General features: G+C 50.5%; 1 protein-coding gene across 1 annotated transcript in view; it reads left to right on the plus strand.

Annotated features, from left to right (window-relative positions):
• Positions 1–24,007, plus strand: part of LOC124018419 (general transcription factor 3C polypeptide 1-like) — a 101,429-nt gene extending 77,422 nt beyond the window's left edge. Inside the window, exons 19-26 of the mRNA XM_046333729.1 lie at positions 1,950–2,136; positions 2,287–2,904; positions 3,135–3,283; positions 9,663–9,898; positions 11,025–11,353; positions 12,319–12,757; positions 14,233–14,678; positions 23,246–24,007. Coding sequence (XP_046189685.1) covers positions 1,950–2,136; positions 2,287–2,904; positions 3,135–3,283; positions 9,663–9,898; positions 11,025–11,353; positions 12,319–12,757; positions 14,233–14,678; positions 23,246–23,626 — 2,785 coding nt within the window. The 3' untranslated portion in view covers positions 23,627–24,007. The remainder of the gene's footprint in view (positions 1–1,949; positions 2,137–2,286; positions 2,905–3,134; positions 3,284–9,662; positions 9,899–11,024; positions 11,354–12,318; positions 12,758–14,232; positions 14,679–23,245) is intronic.
• The last annotated feature ends 776 nt before the right edge of the window (positions 24,008–24,783 follow it).

The following is a 24,783-nucleotide window of genomic DNA, read 5'->3' on the forward strand; positions in this document are numbered from 1 at the left end:
TACAGGGTAGTAACACTACTACAGGGTAGTAACCCTACTACAGGGTAGTAACACTACTACAGGGTAATAACACTACTATAGGGTAGTAACACTACTAGCTACTACAGGGTAATAACACTACTATAGGGTAGTAACACTACTACAGGGTAGTAACACTACTACAGGGTAGTAACACTACTACAGGGCAGATACACTACTACAGGGTAATAAATAACACTACTACAGGGCAGATACACTACTACAGGGTAATAAATAACACTACTACAGGGTAATAAATAACACTACTACAGGGTAATAATACTACAGGGTAATAACACTACTAGCTACTACAGGGTAGATACACTACTACAGGGTAGTAACACTACTACAGGGTAGTAACACTACTACAGGGTAGTAACACTACTACAGGGTAGTAACACTACTACAGGGTAGTAACACTACTACAGGGTAGTAACACTACTACAGGGTAGTAACACTACTACAGGGTAGTAACACTACTACAGGGTAGTAACACTACTACAGGGTAGTAACACTACTACAGGGTAGTAACACTACTACAGGGTAGTAACACTACTACAGGGTAGTAACACTACTACAGGGTAATAACACTACTACAGGGTAATAACACTACTAGCTACTACAGGGTAGTAACACTACTACAGGGTAATAATACTACAGGGTAATAACACTACTACAGGGTAGTAACACTACTACAGGGTAGTAACACTACTACAGGGTAGTAACACTACTACAGGGTAATAAATAACACTACTACAGGGTAATAAATAACACTACTACAGGGTAATAAATAACACTACTACAGGGTAATAATACTACAGGGTAGTAACACTACTACAGGGTAATAAATAACACTACTACAGGGTAATAAATAACACTACTACAGGGTAATAATACTACAGGGTAGTAACACTACTACAGGCTAATAACACTACTACAGGGTAATAACACTACTACAGGGCAGATACACTACTACAGGGTAGTAACACTACTACAGGGTAGTAACACTACTACAGGGTAGTAACACTACTACAGGGTAGTAACACTACTACAGGGTAGTAACACTACTACAGGGTAGTAACACTACTACAGGGTAGTAACACTACTACAGGGTAATAACACTACTACAGGGTAATAACACTACTACAGGGTAGTAACACTACTACAGGGTAGTAACACTACTACAGGTTAGTAACACTACTACAGGGTAATAAATAACACTACTACAGGGCAGATACACTACTACAGGGTAGTAACACTACTACAGGTTAGTAACACTACTACAGGGCAGATACACTACTACAGGGTAATAAATAACACTACTACAGGGCAGATACACTACTACAGGGTAGTAACACTACCCCCACTCTCCTCTCTCCCTCGCCACCTCCCACTCTCCCCCCTCTCTCCTCTCTCCTCGCCACCTCCCACTCTCCCCCTCTCTCCTCTCTCCCTCGCCACCTCCCACTCTCCCCCCTCTCCTCTCTCCCTCGCCACCTCCCACTCTCCCCCTCTCTCCTCTCTCCCTCGCCACCTCCCACTCTCCTCTCTCCCTCGCCACCTCCCACTCTCCCCCTACTCTCCTCTCTCCCTCGCCACCTCCCACTCTCCCCCTACACTCCTCTCTCCCTCGCCACCTCCCACTCTCCCCCACTCTCCTCTCTCTCCTCGCCACCTCCCACTCTCTCCTCGCCACCTCCCACTCTCTCCCTCGCCACCTCCCACTCTCCCCCACTCTCCTCTCCCCCCACGCCTTCTCCCACGCCTTCTCCCACTCTCCTGTCTCCCCACGCCACCTCCCACTCCCCCCCCACTCTCCTCTCTCCCTCGCCACCTCCCACTCTCTCCTCGCCACCTCCCACTCTCCCCCCACGCCACCTCCCACTCTCCCCCCACTCTCCACTCTCCCCCCACTCTCCTCTCTCCTGTAGGTGTTTTACATGGCGTCTGCCCATGGGTCTGTGTACAGAGGTGTTTGACTTCATGCAGGCCTTGAGTGAGAACGGGACTGGAGACAACCACCCTTCCACGGTCTTCATACACGAAGGAAAGGAGAAGGAGAAGTGGGTGCGCATGGAGAGAGGGGAGGTGGGCATGGAGAGAGGGGAGGTGGGCATGGAGAGAGGGGAGGTGGGCACGGAGAGAGGGGAGGTGGGCACGGAGAGAGGGGAGGTGGGCACGGAGAGAGGGGATGTGGGCACAGAGAGAGGGGAGGTGGGCACGGAGAGAGGGGAGGTGGGCACGGAGAGAGGGGAGGTGGGCACGGAGAGAGGGGAGGTGGGCACGGAGATAGGGGCGGTGGGCACGGAGAGAGGGGAGGAGAGAAGTGAGAAGAATATGGAAAGAGGGGAGGAGGAGAGAGAAAAAGAGAAAGATGAAGATATGGAGACGGAAGACAGAGGGAAGAACACAGAGAACGAGGAGGAGAACGAGGACAACGCGGCCCACAACCAAGCGGAAGAACAGGTCTCGTCTTTTACCGTCCATGGAGTTGACTCTACCTCCGGGGGCCCTGCCTCCTGTCCTCTCACCCAGACGGAGGAGCCGGAGTCGGGGACAGCACCCGGCCCTGCCTCCTGTCCTCTCACCCAGACGGAGGAGCCGGAGTCGGGGACAGCACCCGGCCCTGCCTCCTGTCCTCTCACCCAGACGGAGGAGCCGGAGTCGGGGACAGCACCCGGCCCTGCCTCCTGTCCTCTCACCCAGACGGAGGAGCCGGAGTCGGGGACAGCACCCGGCCCTGCCTCCTGTCCTCTCACCCAGACGGAGGAGCCGGAGTCGGGGACAGCACCCGGCCCTGCCTCCTGTCCTCTCACCCAGACGGAGGAGCCGGAGTCGGGGAAAGCACCCGGCCTTGACCCCTCTCTCCCTCTGGATCTCACGGAGGTGGGTTTAGTTCCCTTGTGGTTTGTAGTATTTAAGAGTGAAACGTTTCCTCTCCAAAGCTGAAAAAGCCAGTGCCACTTCCTAAACATATTTGCAACAGCCTTCATATGTAGCTCTGATGCTGATTCCTCTGTTCAGTTCACACACTGTTTAATTGGGTTTAATGAGATCACCTGTATAAGGTAACGGAGTTCATAAATGTCCCGTTAATTAAATCACACGTTCTCCAGATGTTGCAGTTCTCCCTGGAGTCCCCGGGGGGCGCCACTCTGGCCTGTCTCAGTCTGATGACTCTGGGTCTGCTGTCAGTCCACGTCTCCATACCTGAACACATAGTGGTGTTGGACAGCACCATGGTGGACAATGAGGTGGTTAAGAGGTACACACACACCTACACACACAGCCACATGCACACATCCACCCCCACACACACATCCCCACACACACATCCCCACACACACACACATCCACCCCCACACACACATCCACCCCCACCCCCACACACACATCCACCCCCACACACATCCCCCCCCCCACACACATCCACCCCCACACACACATCCACCCCGACACACATCCACCCCCACACACACATCCACCCCGACACACACATCCACCCCCACACACACATCCACCCCGACACACACATCCACCCCCACACACACCCCCCCACACACACATCCCCACACACACACATCCACCCCCACACACACCCCCCCACACACACATCCACCCCCACACACACACCCCCACACGCACACATCCACCCACACACACACATCCCCCACACACACATCCACCCCCACACACACATCCCCACACACACACATCCACCCCCACACACACAGCCACATGCACACATCCACCCCCACACACACAGCCACATGCACACATCCACCCCCACCCCCACACACACATCCCCACACACACACATCCACCCCCACACACACCCCCCACACACATCCACCCCCACACACACACATCCACCCCCACACACACCCCCACACACACCCCCACACACACACATCCACCCCCACACACACACCCCCCCACACACACATCCAGTCCCCCCCCACACACACACATCCACCCCCACACACACACCCCCACACATACCCCCACACACACCCCCACACACACACATCCACCCCCACACACACACCCCCCACACACCCCCCACACACACACCCACCCCCTTTCTCTGGCACTCCTTCTTTCTCTCTGTCTAAAATGAAAAGTTGTTTCTCCAAATTAGTTTTTCTCATGTAGCTCCAGATTCATATTATTATACAGTCCCCTATAGCCCCAGATCCATATTATTATACAGTCCCCTATAGTACCAGATCCATATTATTATACAGTCCCCTATAGCCCCAGATCCATATTATTATACAGTCCCCTATAGCCCCAGATCCATATTATTATACAGTCCCCTATAGCCCCAGATCCATATTATTATACAGTCCCCTATAGCCCCAGATCCATATTATTATACAGCCCCAGATCCATATTATTATACAGTCCCCTATAGCCCCAGATCCATATTATTATACAGTCCCCTATAGCCCCAGATCCATATTATTATACAGTCCCCTATAGCCCCAGATCCATATTATTACACAGTCCCCTATAGTCTCAGATCCATATTATTATACAGTCCCCTATAGCCCCAGATCCATATTATTATACAGTCCCCTATAGTCCCAGATCCATATTATTATACAGTCCCCTATAGCCCCAGATCCATATTATTATTATACAGTCCCCTATAGCCCCAGATCCATATTATTATACAGTCCCCTATAGCCCCAGATCCATATTATTACACAGTCCCCTATAGCCCCAGATCCATATTATTATACAGTCCCCTATAGCCCCAGATCCATATTATTATACAGTCCCCTATAGCCCCAGATCCATATTATTATACAGTCCCCTATAGCCCCAGATCCATATTATTATACAGTCCCCTATAGCTCCAGATCCATATTATTATACAGTCCCCTATAGCCCCAGATCCATATTATTATACAGTCCCCTATAGTCCCAGATCCATATTATTATACAGTCCCCTATAGCCCCAGATCCATATTATTATTATACAGTCCCCTATAGTCCCAGATCCATATTATTATACAGTCCCCTATAGTACCAGATCCATATTATTATTATACAGTCCCCTATAGCCCCAGATCCATATTATTATACAGTCCCCTATAGCCCCAGATCCATATTATTATACAGTCCCCTATAGCCCCAGATCCATATTATTATACAGTCCCAGATCCATATTATTATACAGTCCCCTATAGCCTCAGATCCATATTATTATACAGTCCCCTATAGCCCCAGATCCATATTATTATACAGTCCCCTATAGCCCCAGATCTATATTATTATACAGTCCCCTATAGCCCCAGATCCATATTATTATACAGTCCCCTATAGTACCAGATCCATATTATTATACAGTCCCCTATAGCACCAGATCCATATTATTATACAGTCCCCTATAGCCCCAGATCCATATATTATTATACAGTCCCCTATAGTCCCAGATCCATATTATTATACAGTCCCCTATAGCCCCAGATCCATATTATCATACAGTCCCCTATAGTCCCAGATCCATATTATTATACAGTCCCCTATAGTACCAGATCCATATTATTATACAGTCCCCTATAGTACCAGATCCATATTATTATACAGTCCCCTATAGCCCCAGATCCATATTATCATACAGTCCCCTATAGTCCCAGATCCATATTATTATACAGTCCCAGATCCATATTATTATACAGTCCCATATAGCCCCAGATCCATATTATCATACAGTCCCCTATAGTCCCAGATCCATATTATTATACAGTCCCAGATCCATATTATTATACAGTCCCCTATAGCCCCAGATCCATATTATTATACAGTCCCCTATAGCCCCAGATCCATATTATTATACAGTCCCCTATAGCCCCAGATCCATATTATTATACAGTCCCAGATCCATATTATCATACAGTCCCCTATAGCCCCAGATCTATATTATTATACAGTCCCAGATCCATATTATTATACAGTCCCCTATAGCCCCAGATCCATATTATTATACAGTCCCCTATAGCCCCAGATCCATATTATTATACAGTCCCCTATAGCCCCAGATCTATATTATTATACAGTCCCCTATAGCCCCAGATCCATATTATTATATAGCCCCAGATCCATATTATTATACAGTCCCCTATAGCCCCAGATCCATATTATTATACAGTCCCCTATAGCCCCAGATCCATATTATTATACAGTCCCCTATAGCCCCAGATCCATATTATTATACAGTCCCCTATAGCTCCAGATCCATATTATTATACAGTCCCCTATAGTCCCAGATCCATATTATTATACAGTCCCCTATAGCCCCAGATCCATATTATTATACAGTCCCCTATAGCCCCAGATCCATATTATTATACAGTCCCCTATAGCTCCAGATCCATATTATTATACAGTCCCCTATAGCCCCAGATCCATATTATTATACAGTCCCCTATAGCCCCAGATCCATATTATTATACAGTCCCCTATAGCCCCAGATCTATATTATTATACAGTCCCCTATAGCCCCAGATCCATATTATTATATAGCCCCAGATCCATATTATTATACAGTCCCCTATAGCCCCAGATCCATATTATTATACAGTCCCCTATAGTCCCAGATCCATATTATTATACAGTCCCCTATAGCCCCAGATCTATATTATTATACAGTCCCCTATAGCCCCAGATCCATATTATTATATAGCCCCAGATCCATATTATTATACAGTCCCCTATAGCCCCAGATCCATATTATTATACAGTCCCCTATAGCCCCAGATCCATATTATTATACAGTCCCCTATAGCTCCAGATCCATATTATTATACAGTCCCCTATAGTCCCAGATCCATATTATTATACAGTCCCCTATAGCCCCAGATCCATATTATTATACAGTCCCCTATAGCCCCAGATCCATATTATTATACAGTCCCCTATAGCTCCAGATCCATATTATTATACAGTCCCCTATAGCCCCAGATCCATATTATTATACAGTCCCCTATAGCCCCAGATCCATATTATTATACAGTCCCCTATAGCCCCAGATCCATATTATTATACAGTCCCCTATAGCCCCAGATCTATATTATTATACAGTCCCCTATAGCCCCAGATCCATATTATTATATAGCCCCAGATCCATATTATTATACAGTCCCCTATAGCCCCAGATCCATATTATTATACAGTCCCCTATAGTCCCAGATCCATATTATTATACAGTCCCCTATAGCCCCAGATCCATATTATTATACAGTCCCCTATAGCCCCAGATCCATATTATTACACAGTCCCCTATAGCCCCAGATCCATATTATTATACAGTCCCCTATAGCCCCAGATCCATATTATTATACAGTCCCCTATAGCCCCAGATCCATATTATTATACAGTCCCAGATCCATATTATTATACAGTCCCCTATAGCCCCAGATCCATATTATTACACAGTCCCCTATAGCCCCAGATCCATATTATTATACAGTCCCCTATAGCCCCAGATCCATATTATTATACAGTCCCCTATAGTCTCAGATCCATATTATTATACAGTCCCCTATAGCCCCAGATCCATATTATCATACAGTCCCCTATAGTACCAGATCCATATTATTATACAGTCCCAGATCCATATTATTATACAGTCCCCTATAGCCCCAGATCCATATTATTATACAGTCCCCTATAGCCCCAGATCCATATTATTATACAGCCCCCTATAGCCCCAGATCCATATTATTATACAGCCCCCTATAGCCCCAGATCCATATTATTATACAGTTCCCTATAGTCCCAGATCCATATTATTATACAGTCCCCTATAGCACCAGATCCATATTATTATACAGTCCCCTATAGTCCCAGATCCATATTATTATACAGTCCCCTATAGCCCCAGATTCATATTATTATACAGTCCCCTATAGCCTCAGATCCATATTATTATACAGTACAATTATAAAATCCAGAGTATAGAGACACCAGGCTGGAGTGTAGAGACAAATCCATAGAGTGTAGAGACAAATCCATAGAGTATAGAGACAAATCCATAGAGTATAGAGACAAATCCATAGAGACAAATCCATAGAGACAAATCCATAGAGACAAATCCATAGAGACAAATCCATAGAGACAAATCCATAGAGACAAATCCATAGAGACAAATCCATAGAGACAAATCCATAGAGACAAATCCATAGAGACAAATCCATAGAGACAAATCCATAGAGACAAATCCATAGAGACAAATCCATAGAGACAAATCCATAGAGACAAATCCATAGAGTATAGAGACAAATCCATAGAGTATAGAGACAAATCCATAGAGTATAGAGACAAATCCATAGAGTATAGAGACAAATCCATAGAGTATAGAGACAAATCCATAGAGTATAGAGACAAATCCATAGAGTATAGAGACAAATCCATAGAGTATAGAGACAAATCCATAGAGTATAGAGACAAATCCATAGAGTATAGAGACAAATCCATAGAGTATAGAGACAAATCCATAGAGTATAGAGACAAATCCATAGAGTATAGAGACAAATCCATAGAGTATAGAGACAAATCCATAGAGTATAGAGACAAATCCATAGAGTATAGAGACAAATCCATAGAGTATAGAGACAAATCCATAGAGTATAGAGACACCAGGCTGGAGTATAGAGACAAATCCATAGAGTATAGAGACAAATCCATAGAGTATAGAGACAAATCCATAGAGTATAGAGACACCATGCTGGAGTATAGAGACACCATGCTGGAGTATAGAGACACCATGCTGGAGTATAGAGACACCATGCTGGAGTATAGAGACACCATGCTGGAGTATAGAGACACCATGCTGGAGTATAGAGACACCATGCTGGAGTATAGAGACACCATGCTGGAGTATAGAGACACCATGCTGGAGTATAGAGACACCATGCTGGAGTATAGAGACACCATGCTGGAGTATAGAGACACCATGCTGGAGTATAGAGACACCATGCTGGAGTATAGAGACACCATGCTGGAGTATAGAGACACCATGCTGGAGTATAGAGACACCATGCTGGAGTATAGAGACACCATGCTGGAGTATAGAGACACCATGCTGGAGTATAGAGACACCATGCTGGAGTATAGAGACACCATGCTGGAGTATAGAGACACCATGCTGGAGTATAGAGACACCACGCTGGAGTATAGAGACACCACGCTGGAGTATAGAGACACCACGCTGGAGTATAGAGACACCACGCTGGAGTATAGAGACACCACGCTGGAGTATAGAGACACCACGCTGGAGTATAGAGACACATCTACCATGCTCATCTCTCTCTCTCTCTGCCCCCGTCTGTCTCTCTCTCTCTCTCTGCCCCCGTCTGTCTCTCTCTCTCTCTGCCCCCGTCTGTCTCTCTCTCTCTCTGCCCCCGTCTCTCTCTCTCTCTCTGCCCCCGTCTGTCTCTCTCTCTCTCTCTGCCCCCGTCTGTCTCTCTCTCTCTCTGCCCCCGTCTCTCTCTCTCTCTCTCTCTCTCTCTCTCTCTCTCTCTCTCTCTCTCTCTCTCTCTCTCTCTCTCTGCCCCCGTCTGTCTCTCTCTCTCTCTCTCTGCCCCCGTCTGTCTCTCTCTCTCTCTCTCTGCCCCCGTCTGTCTCTCTCTCAGTATCTCAGTGCTGGCTGAGGATGATGATGATGAAGAGGAGAACGAGGGGCGGAGTCGGATCGAGGTCAGGGCTCACAAGGCGTCCCACACCAAGTACCTGATGATGCGTGGATACTGCGTTCCCGGGATCGTCAACCTCCGAAACCTCAACACCAACGATAGTATCGTGGTGGAATCGTGCACCATGAGACTACATCTACGACACACACCTGTACACACACTGTTTACTACCCAGGGTAGGTACACACACCTGTACACACACTGTTTACTACCCAGGGTAGGTACACACACCTGTACACACACTGTTTACTACCCAGGGTAGGTACACACACTGTTTACTACCCAGGGTAGGTACACACACCTGTACACACACACTGTTTACTACCCAGGGTAGGTACACACACCTGTACACACACTGTTTACTACCCAGGGTAGGTACACACACTGTTTACTACCCAGGGTAGGTACACACACTGTTTACTACCCAGGGTAGGTACACACACCTGTACACACACTGTTTACTACCCAGGGTAGGTACACACACTGTTTACTACCCAGGGTAGGTACACACACCTGTACACACACACTGTTTACTACCCAGGGTAGGTACACACACCTGTACACACACTGTTTACTACCCAGGGTAGGTACACACACTGTTTACTACCCAGGGTAGGTACACACACCTGTACACACACACTGTTTACTACCCAGGGTAGGTACACACACTGTTTACTACCCAGGGTAGGTACACACACCTGTACACACACTGTTTACTACCCAGGGTAGGTACACACACTGTTTACTACCCAGGGTAGGTACACACACTGTTTACTACCCACACCTAAACATACACATAAGAATTCTCTCTCTCTCGCCCTCCTCTCTCCCTCCTCTCTCTTTTCCCCTCCCTCGCCCTCCACTCTCCCTCCTCTCTCTCTTCCCCTCCCTCGCCCTCCACTCTCCCTCCTCTCTCTCTTCCCCTCCCTCGCCCTCCTCTCTCCCTCATCTCTGTCTTCCCCTCCCTCGCCCTCCTCTCTCTCTCATCTCTGTCTTCCCCTCCCTCGCCCTCCTCTCTCCCTCATCTCTGTCTTCCCCTCCCTCGCCCTCCCTCTCTCCCTCATCTCTGTCTTCCCCTCCCTCGCCCTCATCTCTGTCTTCCCCTCCCTCGCCCTCATCTCTGTCTTCCCCTCCCTCGCCCTCATCTCTCTTCCCCTCCCTCGCCCTCATCTCTCTTCCCCTCCCTCGCCCTCATCTCTCTTCCTCGCCCTCATCTCTCTCTTCCCCTCCCTCACCCTCATCTCTCTCATCTCTCTCTTCCCCCTCGCCCTCTCTCCTTCATCCTCTCTCTCCTCCTCTCAGACTCTCCTCCCATAGACTTCTCCAGACACGGTCCCTCTCTCCTCCCCTCTTTACTCTCCCATTCCCTCAGAGCCCATCCCTCCTCCTCCTCCTCTCCCTCCTCCTCCCCCCTCCCCTTCTCCCCCTCCTCCTCCGTAGAGGTGTGTGAGGGGCGTCTGGTGACTCAGAGAGGGTATAGCCCAGAGGACATTGGTGCTGTGGCAGAGCTCAGAGCAACGCTGGAGAGACACGGAGCCTTCGGATTGGACAGGCGGGACCTGGTGACATCACACACACACCTGGCCGACCCGAGAGACGGACGGACCAGAGGTCTGCAGCGGTACATACAGGTAGAGACACACTGAGACACAACATACAGGTAGAGACACACTGAGACACAACATACAGGTAGAGACACACTGAGACAGAACATACAGGTAGAGACACACTGAGACACAACATACAGGTAGAGACACACTGAGACAGAACATACAGGTAGAGACACACTGAGACAGAACATACAGGTAGAGACACACTGAGACACAACATACAGGTAGAGACACACTGAAACACAACATACAGGTAGAGACACACTGAGACAGAACATACAGGTAGAGACACACTGAGACAGAACATACAGGTAGAGACACACTGAGACAGAACATACAGGTAGAGACGCACTGAGACAGAACATACAGGTAGAGACACACTGAGACACAACATACAGGTAGAGACACACTGAGACAGAACATACAGGTAGAGACACACTGAGACAGAACATACAGGTAGAGACCCACTGAAACACAACATACAGGTAGAGACACACTGAGACACAACATACAGGTAGAGACACACTGAGACAGAACATACAGGTAGAGACACACTGAGACACAACATACAGGTAGAGACACACTGAGACACAACATACAGGTAGAGACCCACTGAAACACAACATACAGGTAGAGACACACTGAGACAGAACATACAGGTAGAGACACACTGAGACAGAACATACAGGTAGAGACACACTGAGACAGAACATACAGGTAGAGACACACTGAGACAGAACATACAGGTAGAGACACACTGAGACACAACATACAGGTAGAGACACACTGAGACAGAACATACAGGTAGAGACACACTGAGACACAACATACAGGTAGAGACACACTGAGACACAACATACAGGTAGAGACACTGAGACAGAACATACATTTCCCTCCTCCCTAATTGGTCTCCTTCCCTGTCTATACTGAACCTCTGCTCTGTGATTGGTTCATGTGTCAATTTTCTCCTCTGTGATTGGCTGTAGGACTTGCTGGAGGAAGAGCTGGTGTTGGAGGTGGGAGGGAGCTCAGTGCGTCTGGTGTTAGTGAGTCACGCTGAGCCCTGGCTACTGACCTCCACAGAGAGTCAGAGAGACCGGCCACACCAAACCCAGCGAGGAGCCTCTGCCTTTGGGGACAGAAAGCACCACAACCCCCTCCTCCGCAAGAGAAGAATGGTGGCCCCCAGAGAGCATGAACCACGTAGTAAGAGAGGGAGAAGAGAAACGCTGATGGAGGAAGAGGAGGTTGAGAAGAGGGAGGAGACACCGGAGGAGGAGGAGGAGGAGAAGATGCAGCCTGAAGAGAAAGACAGGAACGAGACTGCAGAGAGATGGATGAAGAGAAGAGAGGAGGAGGAAGGGAAAGAAGAAGAGAGGGTACAAGAGGAACCATCATCTACCATTGAGACAGAACAGAGCACAGGTGAGACTTCAGCTGACCCCTGTTAACTTCAGACTTCAGCTGACCCCGTTAACCAGACTACAGCTGACCCCGTAACCCAGACTACAGCTGACCCCGTAACCCAGACTACAGCTGACCCCGTTAACCAGACTACAGCTGACCCCGTTAACCAGACTACAGCTGACCCCGTTAACCAGACTACAGCTGACCCCGTAACCCAGACTACAGCTGACCCCGTTACCCAGACTACAGCTGACCCCGTTAACCAGACTACAGCTGACCCCGTTAACCAGACTACAGCTGACCCCGTTAACCAGACTACAGCTGACCCCCGTTAACCAGACTACAGCTGACCCCGTTAACCAGACTACAGCTGACCCCGTTAACCAGACTACAGCTGACCCCGTTAACCAGACTACAGCTGACCCCCGTTAACCAGACTACAGCTGACCCCGTTACCCAGACTACAGCTGACCCCGTTACCCAGACTACAGCTGACCCCGTTAACCAGACTACAGCTGACCCCGTTAACCAGACTACAGCTGACCCCGTTAACCAGACTACAGCTGACCCGTTAACCAGACTACAGCTGACCCGTTAACCAGACTACTGCTGACCCCGTTACCCAGACTACAGCTGACCCCGTTACCCAGACTACAGCTGACCCCGTTACCCAGACTACAGCTGACCCCGTTACCCAGACTACAGCTGACCCCGTAACCCAGACTACAGCTGACCCCGTTAACCAGACTACAGCTGACCCCGTTAACCAGACTACAGCTGACCCCGTTAACCAGACTACAGCTGACCCCGTTACCCAGACTACAGCTGACCCCGTTACCCAGACTACAGCTGACCCCGTTAACCAGACTACAGCTGACCCCCGTTAACCAGACTACAGCTGACCCCGTTAACCAGACTACTGCTGACCCCCGTTACCCAGACTACAGCTGACCCCGTTACCCAGACTACAGCTGACCCCGTTACCCAGACTACAGCTGACCCCGTTAACCAGACTACAGCTGACCCCGTTAACCAGACTACAGCTGACCCCGTTAACCAGACTACAGCTGACCCCGTTAACCAGACTACAGCTGACCCCGTTAACCAGACTACAGCTGACCCGTTAACCAGACTACAGCTGACCCCGTTAACCAGACTACAGCTGACCCCGTTAACCAGACTACAGCTGACCCCGTTAACCAGACTACAGCTGACCCCGTTAACCAGACTACAGCTGACCCCGTTAACCAGACTACAGCTGACCCCGTTAACCAGACTACAGCTGACCCCGTTAACCAGACTACAGCTGACCCCGTTAACCAGACTACAGCTGACCCCGTTAACCAGACTACAGCTGACCCCGTTAACCAGACTACAGCTGACCCCGTTAACCAGACTACAGCTGACCCCGTTAACCAGACTACAGCTGACCCCGTTAACCAGACCACTGTCTGTTCACCGGTGTGTTTCATTGTGTTTTTTATTTTCCTCAGTGGGCGACGGCGAGAAGCCATTTTCATCTCTAGCTGAGGAAGAGGATGGTGAAGCTAGCAGTCTGCGTGAGGAAGAGGATGGTGAAGCTAGCGGTCTGCCCGAGGAAGAGGATGGTGAAGCTAGCGGTCTGCGTGAGGAAGAGGATGGTGAAGCTAGCGGTCTGCCCGAGGAAGAGGATGGTGAAGCTAGCGGTCTGCGTGAGGAAGAGGATGGTGAAGCAAGCGGTCTGCGCGAGGAAGAGGACGACAGCGGCGGCGTGTGTGACGTGTCGTTCGTCAGTCGTCCGTGGCGTATCGTGGACGGCAGTCTGAACAGGCCGGTGTGTAAAGGCATGCTGGACGCTGTCCTCTACCACATCATGACCCGGCCTGGTTTACCAGAACACGTCTTGCTGGAACACTACAGAGGGGTCTTGCAGCCAGTGGTGGTACTGGACCTCGTGCAGGTAGGAACGACGACCACCTTTGGTGGGGCAGCTGATAAACATATATATATATAAATACTATACCGTCATTCCATTCAACAGCATTCCCAAAAATTAAACCTCATTCCATTCAACAGCATTCCCAAAAATTAAACCTCATTCCATTCAACAGCATTCCCCAAAATTAAACCTCATTCCATTCAACAGCATTCCCAAAAATTAAACCTCATTCCATTCAACAGCATTCCCAAAAATTAAACCTCATTCCATTCAACAGCATTCCCAAAAATTAAACCTCATTCCATTCAACAGCATTCCCAAAATTAAACCTCATTCCATTCAACAGCATTCCCAAAAATTAAACCTCATTCCATTCAACAGCATTCCCAAAAATTAAACCTCATTCCATTCAACAGCATTCCCAAAAATTAAACCTCATTCCATTCAACAGCATTCCCAAAAATTAAACCTCATTCCATTCAACAGCATTCCCAAAAATTACACCTCATTCCATTCAACGGCATTCCCCAAAATTAAACCTAGATCAGCTGATCATCGGGGATGTAGGCTAGATCAGCTGATCAGCTGGGATGTAGACTAGATCAGCTGATCAGCTGGGATGTAGACTAGATCAGCCGGGATGTTGGCTAGATCAGCTGGGATGTAGGCTAGATCAGCTGGGATGTAGACTAGATCAGCTGGGATGTAGACTAGATCAGCTGGGATGTAGACTAGATCAGCTGGGATGTAGACTAGATCAGCTGATCAGCTGGGATGTAGACTAGATCAGCTGATCATCGGGGATGTAGACTAGATCAGCTGATCAGCTGGGATGTAGACTAGATCAGCTGGGATGTAGACTAGATCAGCTGGGATGTAGGCTAGATCAGCTGATCATCGTGGATGTAGGCTAGATCAGCTGGGATGTAGACTAGATCAGCTGGGATGTAGGCTAGATCAGCTGGGATGTAGGCTAGATCAGCTGGGATGTAGACTAGATCAGCTGATCATCGGGGATGTAGACTAGATCAGCTGGGATGTAGACTAGATCAGCTGGGATGTAGACTAGATCAGCTGGGATGTAGACTAGATCAGCTGGGATGTAGACTAGATCAGCTGGGATGTAGACTAGATCAGCTGGGATGTAGACTAGATCAGCTGGGATGTAGACTAGATCAGCTGGGATGTAGACTAGATCAGCTGATCAGCTGGGATGTAGACTAGATCAGCTGATCATCGGGGATGTAGACTAGATCAGCTGGGATGTAGGCTAGATCAGCTGGGATGTAGACTAGATCAGCTGATCAGCTGGGATGTAGACTAGATCAGCTGGGATGTAGACTAGATCAGCTGGGATGTAGACTAGATCAGCTGGGATGTAGACTAGATCAGCTGGGATGTAGACTAGATCAGCTGGGATGTAGACTAGATCAGCTGGGATGTAGACTAGATCAGCTGGGATGTAGGCTAGATCAGCTGATCATCGTGGATGTAGGCTAGATCAGCTGGGATGTAGGCTAGATCAGCTGGGATGTAGACTAGATCAGCTGGGATGTAGGCTAGATCAGCTGGGATGTAGGCTAGATCAGCTGGGATGTAGACTAGATCAGCTGATCATCGGGGATGTAGACTAGATCAGCTGGGATGTAGACTAGATCAGCTGGGATGTAGGCTAGATCAGCTGGGATGTAGACTAGATCAGCTGATCATCGGGGATGTAGACTAGATCAGCTGGGATGTAGACTAGATCAGCTGGGATGTAGACTAGATCAGCTGGGATGTAGACTAGATCAGCTGGGATGTAGACTAGATCAGCTGATCAGCGGGGATGTAGACTAGATCAGCTGATCATCGTGGATGTAGACTAGATCAGCTGGGATGTAGACTAGATCAGCTGGGATGTAGACTAGATCAGCTGGGATGTAGACTAGATCAGCTGATCAGCGGGGTTGTAGACTAGATCAGCTGATCAGCGGGGTTGTAGACTAGATCAGCTGGGATGTAGACTAGATCAGCTGGGATGTAGGCTAGATCAGCTGGGATGTAGACTAGATCAGCTGGGATGTAGACTAGATCAGCTGGGATGTAGACTAGATCAGCTGGGATGTAGACTAGATCAGCTGGGATGTAGACTAGATCAGCTGGGATGTAGACTAGATCAGCTGGGATGTAGACTAGATCAGCTGGGATGTAGGCTAGATCAGCTGGGATGTAGGCTAGATCAGCTGGGATGTAGGCTAGATCAGCTGGGATGTAGGCTAGATCAGCTGGGATGTAGGCTAGATCAGCTGGGATGTAGGCTAGATCAGCTGGGATGTAGGCTAGATCAGCTGGGATGTAGGCTAGATCAGCTGGGATGTAGGCTAGATCAGCTGGGATGTAGGCTAGATCAGCTGGGATGTAGGCTAGATCAGCTGGGATGTAGACTAGATCAGCTGGGATGTAGACTAGATCAGCTGGGATGTAGGCTAGATCAGCTGATTAGCTGGGATGTAGACTAGATCAGCTGGGATGTAGACTAGATCAGCTGATCAGCTGGGATGTAGACTAGATCAGCTGGGATGTAGACTAGATCAGCTGGGATGTAGGCTAGATCAGCTGGGATGTAGGCTAGATCAGCTGGGATGTAGGCTAGATCAGCTGGGATGTAGGCTAGATCAGCTGGGATGTAGACTAGATCAGCTGGGATGTAGACTAGATCAGCTGGGATGTAGGCTAGATCAGCTGGGATGTAGGCTAGATCAGCTGGGATGTAGGCTAGATCAGCTGGGATGTAGACTAGATCAGCTGATCATCGTGGATGTAGGCTAGATCAGCTGGGATGTAGGCTAGATCAGCTGGGATGTAGGCTAGATCAGCTGGGATGTAGACTAGATCAGCTGGGATGTAGGCTAGATCAGCTGGGATGTAGACTAGATCAGCTGATCAGCTGGGATGTAGACTAGATCAGCTGATCAGCTGGGATGTAGACTAGATCAGCTGATCAGCTGGGATGTAGACTAGATCAGCTGGGATGTAGACTAGATCAGCTGGGATGTAGACTAGATCAGCTGGGATGTAGGCTAGATCAGCTGGGATGTAGGCTAGATCAGCTGGGATGTAGGCTAGATCAGCTGGGATGTAGGCTAGATCAGCTGGGATGTAGGCTAGATCAGCTGGGATGTAGGCTAGATCAGCTGGGATGTAGGCTAGATCAGCTGGGATGTAGGCTAGATCAGCTGGGATGTAGACTAGATCAGCTGGGATGTAGGCTAGATCAGCTGGGATGTAGGCTAGATCAGCTCAGGCTAGATCAGCTGGGATGTAGGCTAGATCAGCTGGGATGTAGACTAGATCAGCTGGGATGTAGACTAGATCAGCTGGGATGTAGGCTAGATCAGCTGGGATGTAGGCTAGATCAGCTGATTAGCTGGGATGTAGACTAGATCAGCTGGGATGTAGGCTAGATCAGCTGGGATGTAGGCTAGATCAGCTGGGATGTAGACTAGATCAGCTGATCAGCTGGGATGTAGACTAGATCAGCTGATCAGCTGGGATGTAGACTAGATCAGCTGGGATGTAGACTAGATCAGCTGATCAGCTGGGATGTAGACTAGATCAGCTGGGATGTAGACTAGATCAGCTGATCAGCTGGGATGTAGACTAGATCAGCTGATCAGCTGGGATGTAGACTAGATCAGCTGATCAGCTGGGATGTAGACTAGATCAACTGGGATGTAGACTAGATCAGCTGGGATGTAGACTAGATCAGCTGGGATGTAGACTAGATCAGCTGGGATGTAGACTAGATCAGCTGGGATGTAGACTATATCAGCTGGGATGTAGGCTAGATCAGCTGGGATGTAGACTAGATCAGCTGGGATGTAGACTAGATCAGCTGATTAGCTGGGATGTAGACTAGATCAGCTGGGATGTAGGCTAGATCAGCTGGGATGTAGGCTAGATCAGCTGGGATGTAGGCTAGATCAGCTGGGATGTAGGCTAGATCAGCTGGGATGTAGACTAGATCAGCTGGGATGTAGACTAGATCAGCTGATCAGCTGGGATGTAGACTAGATCAGCTGATCAGCTGGGATGTAGACTAGATCAGCTGGGATGTAGACTAGATCAGCTGGGATGTAGACTAGATCAGCTGGGATGTAGACTATATCAGCTGGGATGTAGGCTAGATCAGCTGATCAGCTGGGATGTAGACTAGATCAGCTGGGATGTAGACTAGATCAGCTGGGATGTAGACTATATCAGCTGGGATGTAGACTATATCAGCTGGGATGTAGACTATATCAGCTGGGATGTAGGCTAGATCAGCTGGGATGTAGACTAGATCAGCTGGGATGTAGGCTAGATCAGCTGATCAGCTGGGATGTAGACTAGATCAGCTGGGATGTAGACTAGATCAGCTGGGATGTAGACTAGATCAGCTGATCAGCTGGGATGTAGGCTAGATCAGCTGATCAGCTGGGATGTAGACTAGATCAGCTGGGATGTAGGCTAGATCAGCTGGGATGTAGGCTAGATCAGCTGGGATGTAGGCTAGATCAGCTGGGATGTAGGCTAGATCAGCTGGGATGTAGACTAGATCAGCTGGGATGTAGGCTAGATCAGCTGGGATGTAGACTAGATCAGCTGATCAGCTGGGATGTAGACTAGATCAGCTGATCAGCTGGGATGTAGACTAGATCAGCTGATCAGCTGGGATGTAGACTAGATCAGCTGGGATGTAGGCTAGATCAGCTGGGATGTAGGCTAGATCAGCTGGGATGTAGACTAGATCAGCTGGGATGTAGACTAGATCAGCTGGGATGTAGACTATATCAGCTGGGATGTAGACTATATCAGCTGGGATGTAGACTAGATCAGCTGGGATGTAGACTAGATCAGCTGGGATGTAGACTAGATCAGCTGGGATGTAGACTAGATCAGCTGGGATGTAGACTAGATCAGCTGGGATGTAGACTAGATCAGCTGGGATGTAGACTAGATCAGCTGGGATGTAGACTAGATCAGCTGGGATGTAGACTATATCAGCTGGGATGTAGACTATATCAGCTGGGATGTAGACTATATCAGCTGGGATGTAGACTATATCAGCTGGGATGTAGACTATATCAGCTGGGATGTAGACTAGATCAGCTGGGATGTAGACTAGATCAGCTGGGATGTAGACTAGATCAGCTGGGATGTAGACTAGATCAGCTGGGATGTAGACTATATCAGCTGGGATGTAGGCTAGATCAGCTGGGATGTAGGCTTGATCAGCTGGGATGTAGACTAGATCAGCTGATCAGCTGGGATGTAGGCTAGATCAGCTGATCAGCTGGGATGTAGGCTAGATCAGCTGGGATGTAGGCTAGATCAGCTGGGATGTAGGCTAGATCAGCTGGGATGTAGACTAGATCAGCTGGGATGTAGGCTAGATCAGCTGGGATGTAGGCTAGATCAGCTGGGATGTAGACTAGATCAGCTGGGATGTAGGCTAGATCAGCTGGGATGTAGACTAGATCAGCTGGGATGTAGACTAGATCAGCTGATCATCGGGGATGTAGACTAGATCAGCTGGGATGTAGACTAGATCAGCTGGGATGTAGGCTAGATCAGCTGGGATGTAGGCTAGATCAGCTGGGATGTAGACTAGATCAGCTGGGATGTAGACTAGATCAGCTGGGATGTAGACTAGATCAGCTGGGATGTAGGCTAGATCAGCTGATCATCGTGGATGTAGACTAGATCAGCTGGGATGTAGGCTAGATCAGCTGGGATGTAGACTAGATCAGCTGGGATGTAGGCTAGATCAGCTGATCATCGTGGATGTATAATATAATAGTTATTTTTTGAATGGCAATTTGTTGCATTTAAAATGACAAAAGATAATTAAATACAACAGAGGAAAGTAACCAGCCGCTCCTTCACAGCTGCTGACATCACCAGTACTGGTCAGGCTCACTCATGTTCATCTCTCCCTCTTCTTCCTGCACACCTCTCCCCGTCCCTCCTCTCCCCGTCCCTCCTCTCCCCGTCCCTCCTCTCCCCGTCCCTCCTCTCCCCGTCCCTCCTCTGGTCCTTCTCTCTCCGTCCCTCCTCTCCCCGTCCCTCCTCTCCCCGTCCCTCCTCTCCCCGTCCCTCCTCTCCCCGTCCCTCCTCTCCCCGTCCCTCCTCTCCCCGTCCCTCCTCTGGTCCTTCTCTCTCCGTCCCTCCTCTCCCCGTCCCTCCTCTCCCCGTCCCTCCTCTCCCCGTCCCTCCTCTGGTCCTCCTCTCCCCGTCCCTCCTCTGGTCCTCCTCTCCCCGTCCCTCCTCTGGTCCTCCTCTCTCCGTCCCTCCTCTCCCCGTCCCTCCTCTGGTCCTTCTCTCTCCCCGTCCCTCCTCCTGCACCTCTCCCCGTCCCTCCTCTGGTCCTTCTCTCCCCGTCCCTCCTCTCCCCGTCCCTCCTCTGGTCCTCCTCTCCCCGTCCCTCCTCTGGTCCTTCTCTCTCCGTCCCTCCTCTCCCCGTCCCTCCTCTGGTCCTTCTCTCTCCGTCCCTCCTCTCCCCGTCCCTCCTCTGGTCCTTCTCTCTCCGTCCCTCCTCTCCCCGTCCCTCCTCTGGTCCTTCTCTCTCCGTCCCTCCTCTCCCCGTCCCTCCTCCTCTCCTGCACCTCTCCCCGTCCCTCCTCTGGTCCTTCTCTCTCCCCGTCCCTCCTCTCCCCGTCCCTCCTCTCCCCGTCCCTCCTCTGGTCCTTCTCTCTCCCCGTCCCTCCTCCTCTCCTGCACCTCTCCCCGTCCCTCCTCTGGTCCTTCTCTCTCCCCGTCCCTCCTCTCCCCGTCCCTCCTCTCCCCGTCCCTCCTCTGGTCCTTCTCTCTCCCGTCCCTCCTCTGGTCCTCCTCTCCCCGTCCCTCCTCTGGTCCTTCTCTCTCCCGTCCCTCCTCTGGTCCTTCTCTCTCCCGTCCCTCCTCCTCTCCTGCTCCTCTCCCCGTCCCTCCTCTGGTCCTTCTCTCTCCCGTCCCTCCTCTCCTGCTCCTCTCCCCGTCCCTCCTCTGGTCCTTCTCTCTCCCGTCCCTCCACTCCTGCTCCTCTCCCTGTCCCTCCTCTCCCTGTCCCTCCTCTGCTCCTCCTCTCCATGTCCCTCTTTTCCTACTCCTCTCCCTGTCCCTCCTCTGTTCCTGCACCTCTCCCTGTCCCTCCTCTCCTGTTCCTCTCCCTGTCCCTCCTCTGGTCCTTCTCTCTCCCGTCCCTCCTCTCCTGCTCCTCTCCATGTCCCTCCTCTGCTCCTCCTCTCCCTGTCCCTCCTCTCCTGCTCTTCTCCCCGTCCCTCCTCTGGTCCTTCTCTCTCCCGTCCCTCCTCTCCTGCTCCTCTCCCTGTCCCTCCTCTCCCTGTCCCTCCTCTGCTCCTCCTCTCCATGTCCCTCTTTTCCTACTCCTCTCCCTGTCCCTCCTCTGTTCCTGCACCTCTCCCCGTCCCTCCTCTCCTGCTCTTCTCCCCGTCCCTCCTCTGCTCCTCTCCCCGTCCCTCCTCTGCTCCTCTCCCCGTCCCTCCTCTGCTCCTCTCCCCGTCCCTCCTCTGCTCCTCTCCCCACCCCTCCTCTGCTCCTCTCCCTGTCCCTCCTTCTGTTCCTCCCCACCTCCTCTCCCCGTCCCTCCTCTCCTGCTCCTCTCCCCGTCCCTCCTCTCCTGCTCCTCTCCCTGTCCCTCCTCTCCTGCTCCTCTCCCCTCTCCTGCTCCTCTCCCCGTCCCCTCTCCTGCTCCTCTCCCCGTCCCCTCTCCTGCTCCTCTCCCCGTCCCCTCTCCTGCTCCTCTCCCCGTCCCCTCTCCTGCTCCTCTCCCCGTCCCTCCTCTGCTCCTCTCCCCGTCCCTCCTCTGCTCCTCCCTTCCTCCTCTCCTGTTCCTCTCCCTGTCCCTCCTTCTGTTCCTCCCCTCCTCCTCTCCTGCTCCTCTCCCCGTCCCTCCTCTCCTGTTCCTCTCCCTGTCCCTCCTTCTGTTCCTCCCCTCCTCCTCTCCTGCTCCTCTCCCCGTCCCTCCTCTGCTCCTCTCCCTGTCCCTCCTTCTGTTCCCCCCCTCCTCCTCTCCTGCTCCTCTCCCCGTCCCTCTGCTCCTCCTCTCCCCTCCTCCTCTCCTGCTCCTCTCCCCGTCCCTCCTCTGCTCCTCTCCCTGTCCCTCCTTCTGTTCCCCCTCCTCCTCTCCTGCTCCTCTCCCCGCCCCTCCTCTGCTCCTCTCCCCCCCCTCCTCTGCTCCTCTCCCCGCCCCTCCTCTGCTCCTCTCCCCGCCCCTCCTCTGCTCCTCTCCCCGCCCCTCCTCTGCTCCTCTCCCCGTCCCTCCTCTGCTCCTCTCCCCGTCCCTCCTCTGCTCCTCTCCCCGTCCCTCCTCTGCTCCTCTCCCCGTCCCTCCTCTGCTCCTCTCCCCGTCCCTCCTCTGCTCCTCTCCCCGTCCCTCCTCTCCCTCCTCTCTCCTCCTTGTCCCTCCTCTGCTCCTCTCCCCCTCTCCTGCTCCTCTCCCCGTCCCCCTCCTGCTCCTCTCCCCCTCTCCTGCTCCTCTCCCCGTCTCTCCTCTCCTGCTCCTCTCCCCCCTCTCATGCTCCTCTCCCCGTCCCTCCTCTGCTCCTCCGCACTCCTCCCCTCAGGCCCTCGCTGAGTTGGGCTGTATCAAGAAGAAGTACGTGACCAGACGTCCCAAACCCTCCCTCTTCTCCCGTCCAGCCGCCGTCCTCATGGTGGGGGAGGAGAGAGAGGGAGAGAAGGGGGTGAGGCTGGAGGAGACGGGGGTGAGGCTGGAGGAGACGGGGGTGAGGCTGGAGGAGACGGGGGTGAGGCTGGAGGAGACGGGGGTGAGGCTGGAGGAGACGGGGGTGAGGCTGGAGGAGACGGGGGTAAGACCGGCTGAGACGACCACTGTGTTCTATGAGCCGACCATCGACTGCTGTCTGCGTCTAGGACAGGTTTTACCCCATGAAAACAACTGGAACCAGTGGGTCCAGTTCGCACAACATGAGAACAAACAGTAAGGACTGGAGTTAAAACTGATCTGGGTTCTAATTCTTTAGTACCTCGCTGTACTGAAACGTTTTTATACTGAAAATGTTTTGCAACAAAAAAAGTTTATATTGTGAAAAATGAAAGTTAGTCCCTATGATTCTGTTGTTAGTGGATACACACCAGGACTGCTAGGGGACGGGAGTTTTACTTGATCACGATTAATAGGCCCAGGAGTTAAAACAACAAGTTTCTTCACAGTGGTTTAGTTTCAGTTGTAGTAACACAGATCTCTGGGAATTAGTTTCACATCTTAGATGTCCTTTCATCGGGGAAAACATGTTATGGTTTCATCTCAGTTTTGTTATTGTTTTCTTGAAAGTGTGATTTAATAAAAAATTAAAATTGTGAAATGAGAGTCGTGATGCTTTAAAAAAAATCTAAGATGAAACAAGTTATTTAGTTTATTTTTTAAAAGAGAGAAGAGTCGCTTTGTTTTATGGTTTGTCAACATGGACACAGAACTGTTCAATACATAACTTCATGTTTTCACTTTATTCAGCATGAAAAGTATATTGTTGCTGGTTCAGTAACCTGCCCTGTTGCTGGTTCAGTAACCTGCCCTGTTGCTGGGTCAGTAACCATCCCTGTTGCTGGGTCAGTAACCTGCCCTGTTGCTGGGTCAGTAACCTGCCCTGTTGCTGGGTCAGTAACCAGCCCTGTTGCTGGGTCAGTAACCAGCCCTGTTGCTGGGTCAGTAACCAGCCCTGTTGCTGGGTCAGTAACCAGCCCTGTTGCTGGGTCAGTAACCAGCCCTGTTGCTGGGTCAGTAACCTGCCCTGTTGCTGGTTCAGTAACCTGCCCTGGTTGCTGGGTCAGTAACCAGCCCTGTTGCTGGGTCAGTAACCAGCCCTGTTGCTGGGTCAGTAACCAGCCCTGGTTGCTGGGTCAGTAACCATCCCTGTTGCTGGGTCAGTAACCATCCCTGTTGCTGGGTCAGTAACCAGCCCTGTTGCTGGGTCAGTAACCAGCCCTGGTTGCTGGGTCAGTAACCAGCCCTGGTTGCTGGGTCAGTAACCAGCTGGGTCAGTAACCCTGGTTGCTGGGTCAGTAACCAGCCCTGGTTGCTGGGTCAGTAACCAGCCCTGGTTGCTGGGTCAGTAACCAGCCCTGGTTGCTGGGTCAGTAA

The sequence above is a fragment of the Oncorhynchus gorbuscha genome, unplaced genomic scaffold, assembly GCF_021184085.1.
Source record: "Oncorhynchus gorbuscha isolate QuinsamMale2020 ecotype Even-year unplaced genomic scaffold, OgorEven_v1.0 Un_scaffold_505, whole genome shotgun sequence".
Taxonomy (NCBI): Eukaryota; Metazoa; Chordata; class Actinopteri; order Salmoniformes; family Salmonidae; genus Oncorhynchus; species Oncorhynchus gorbuscha.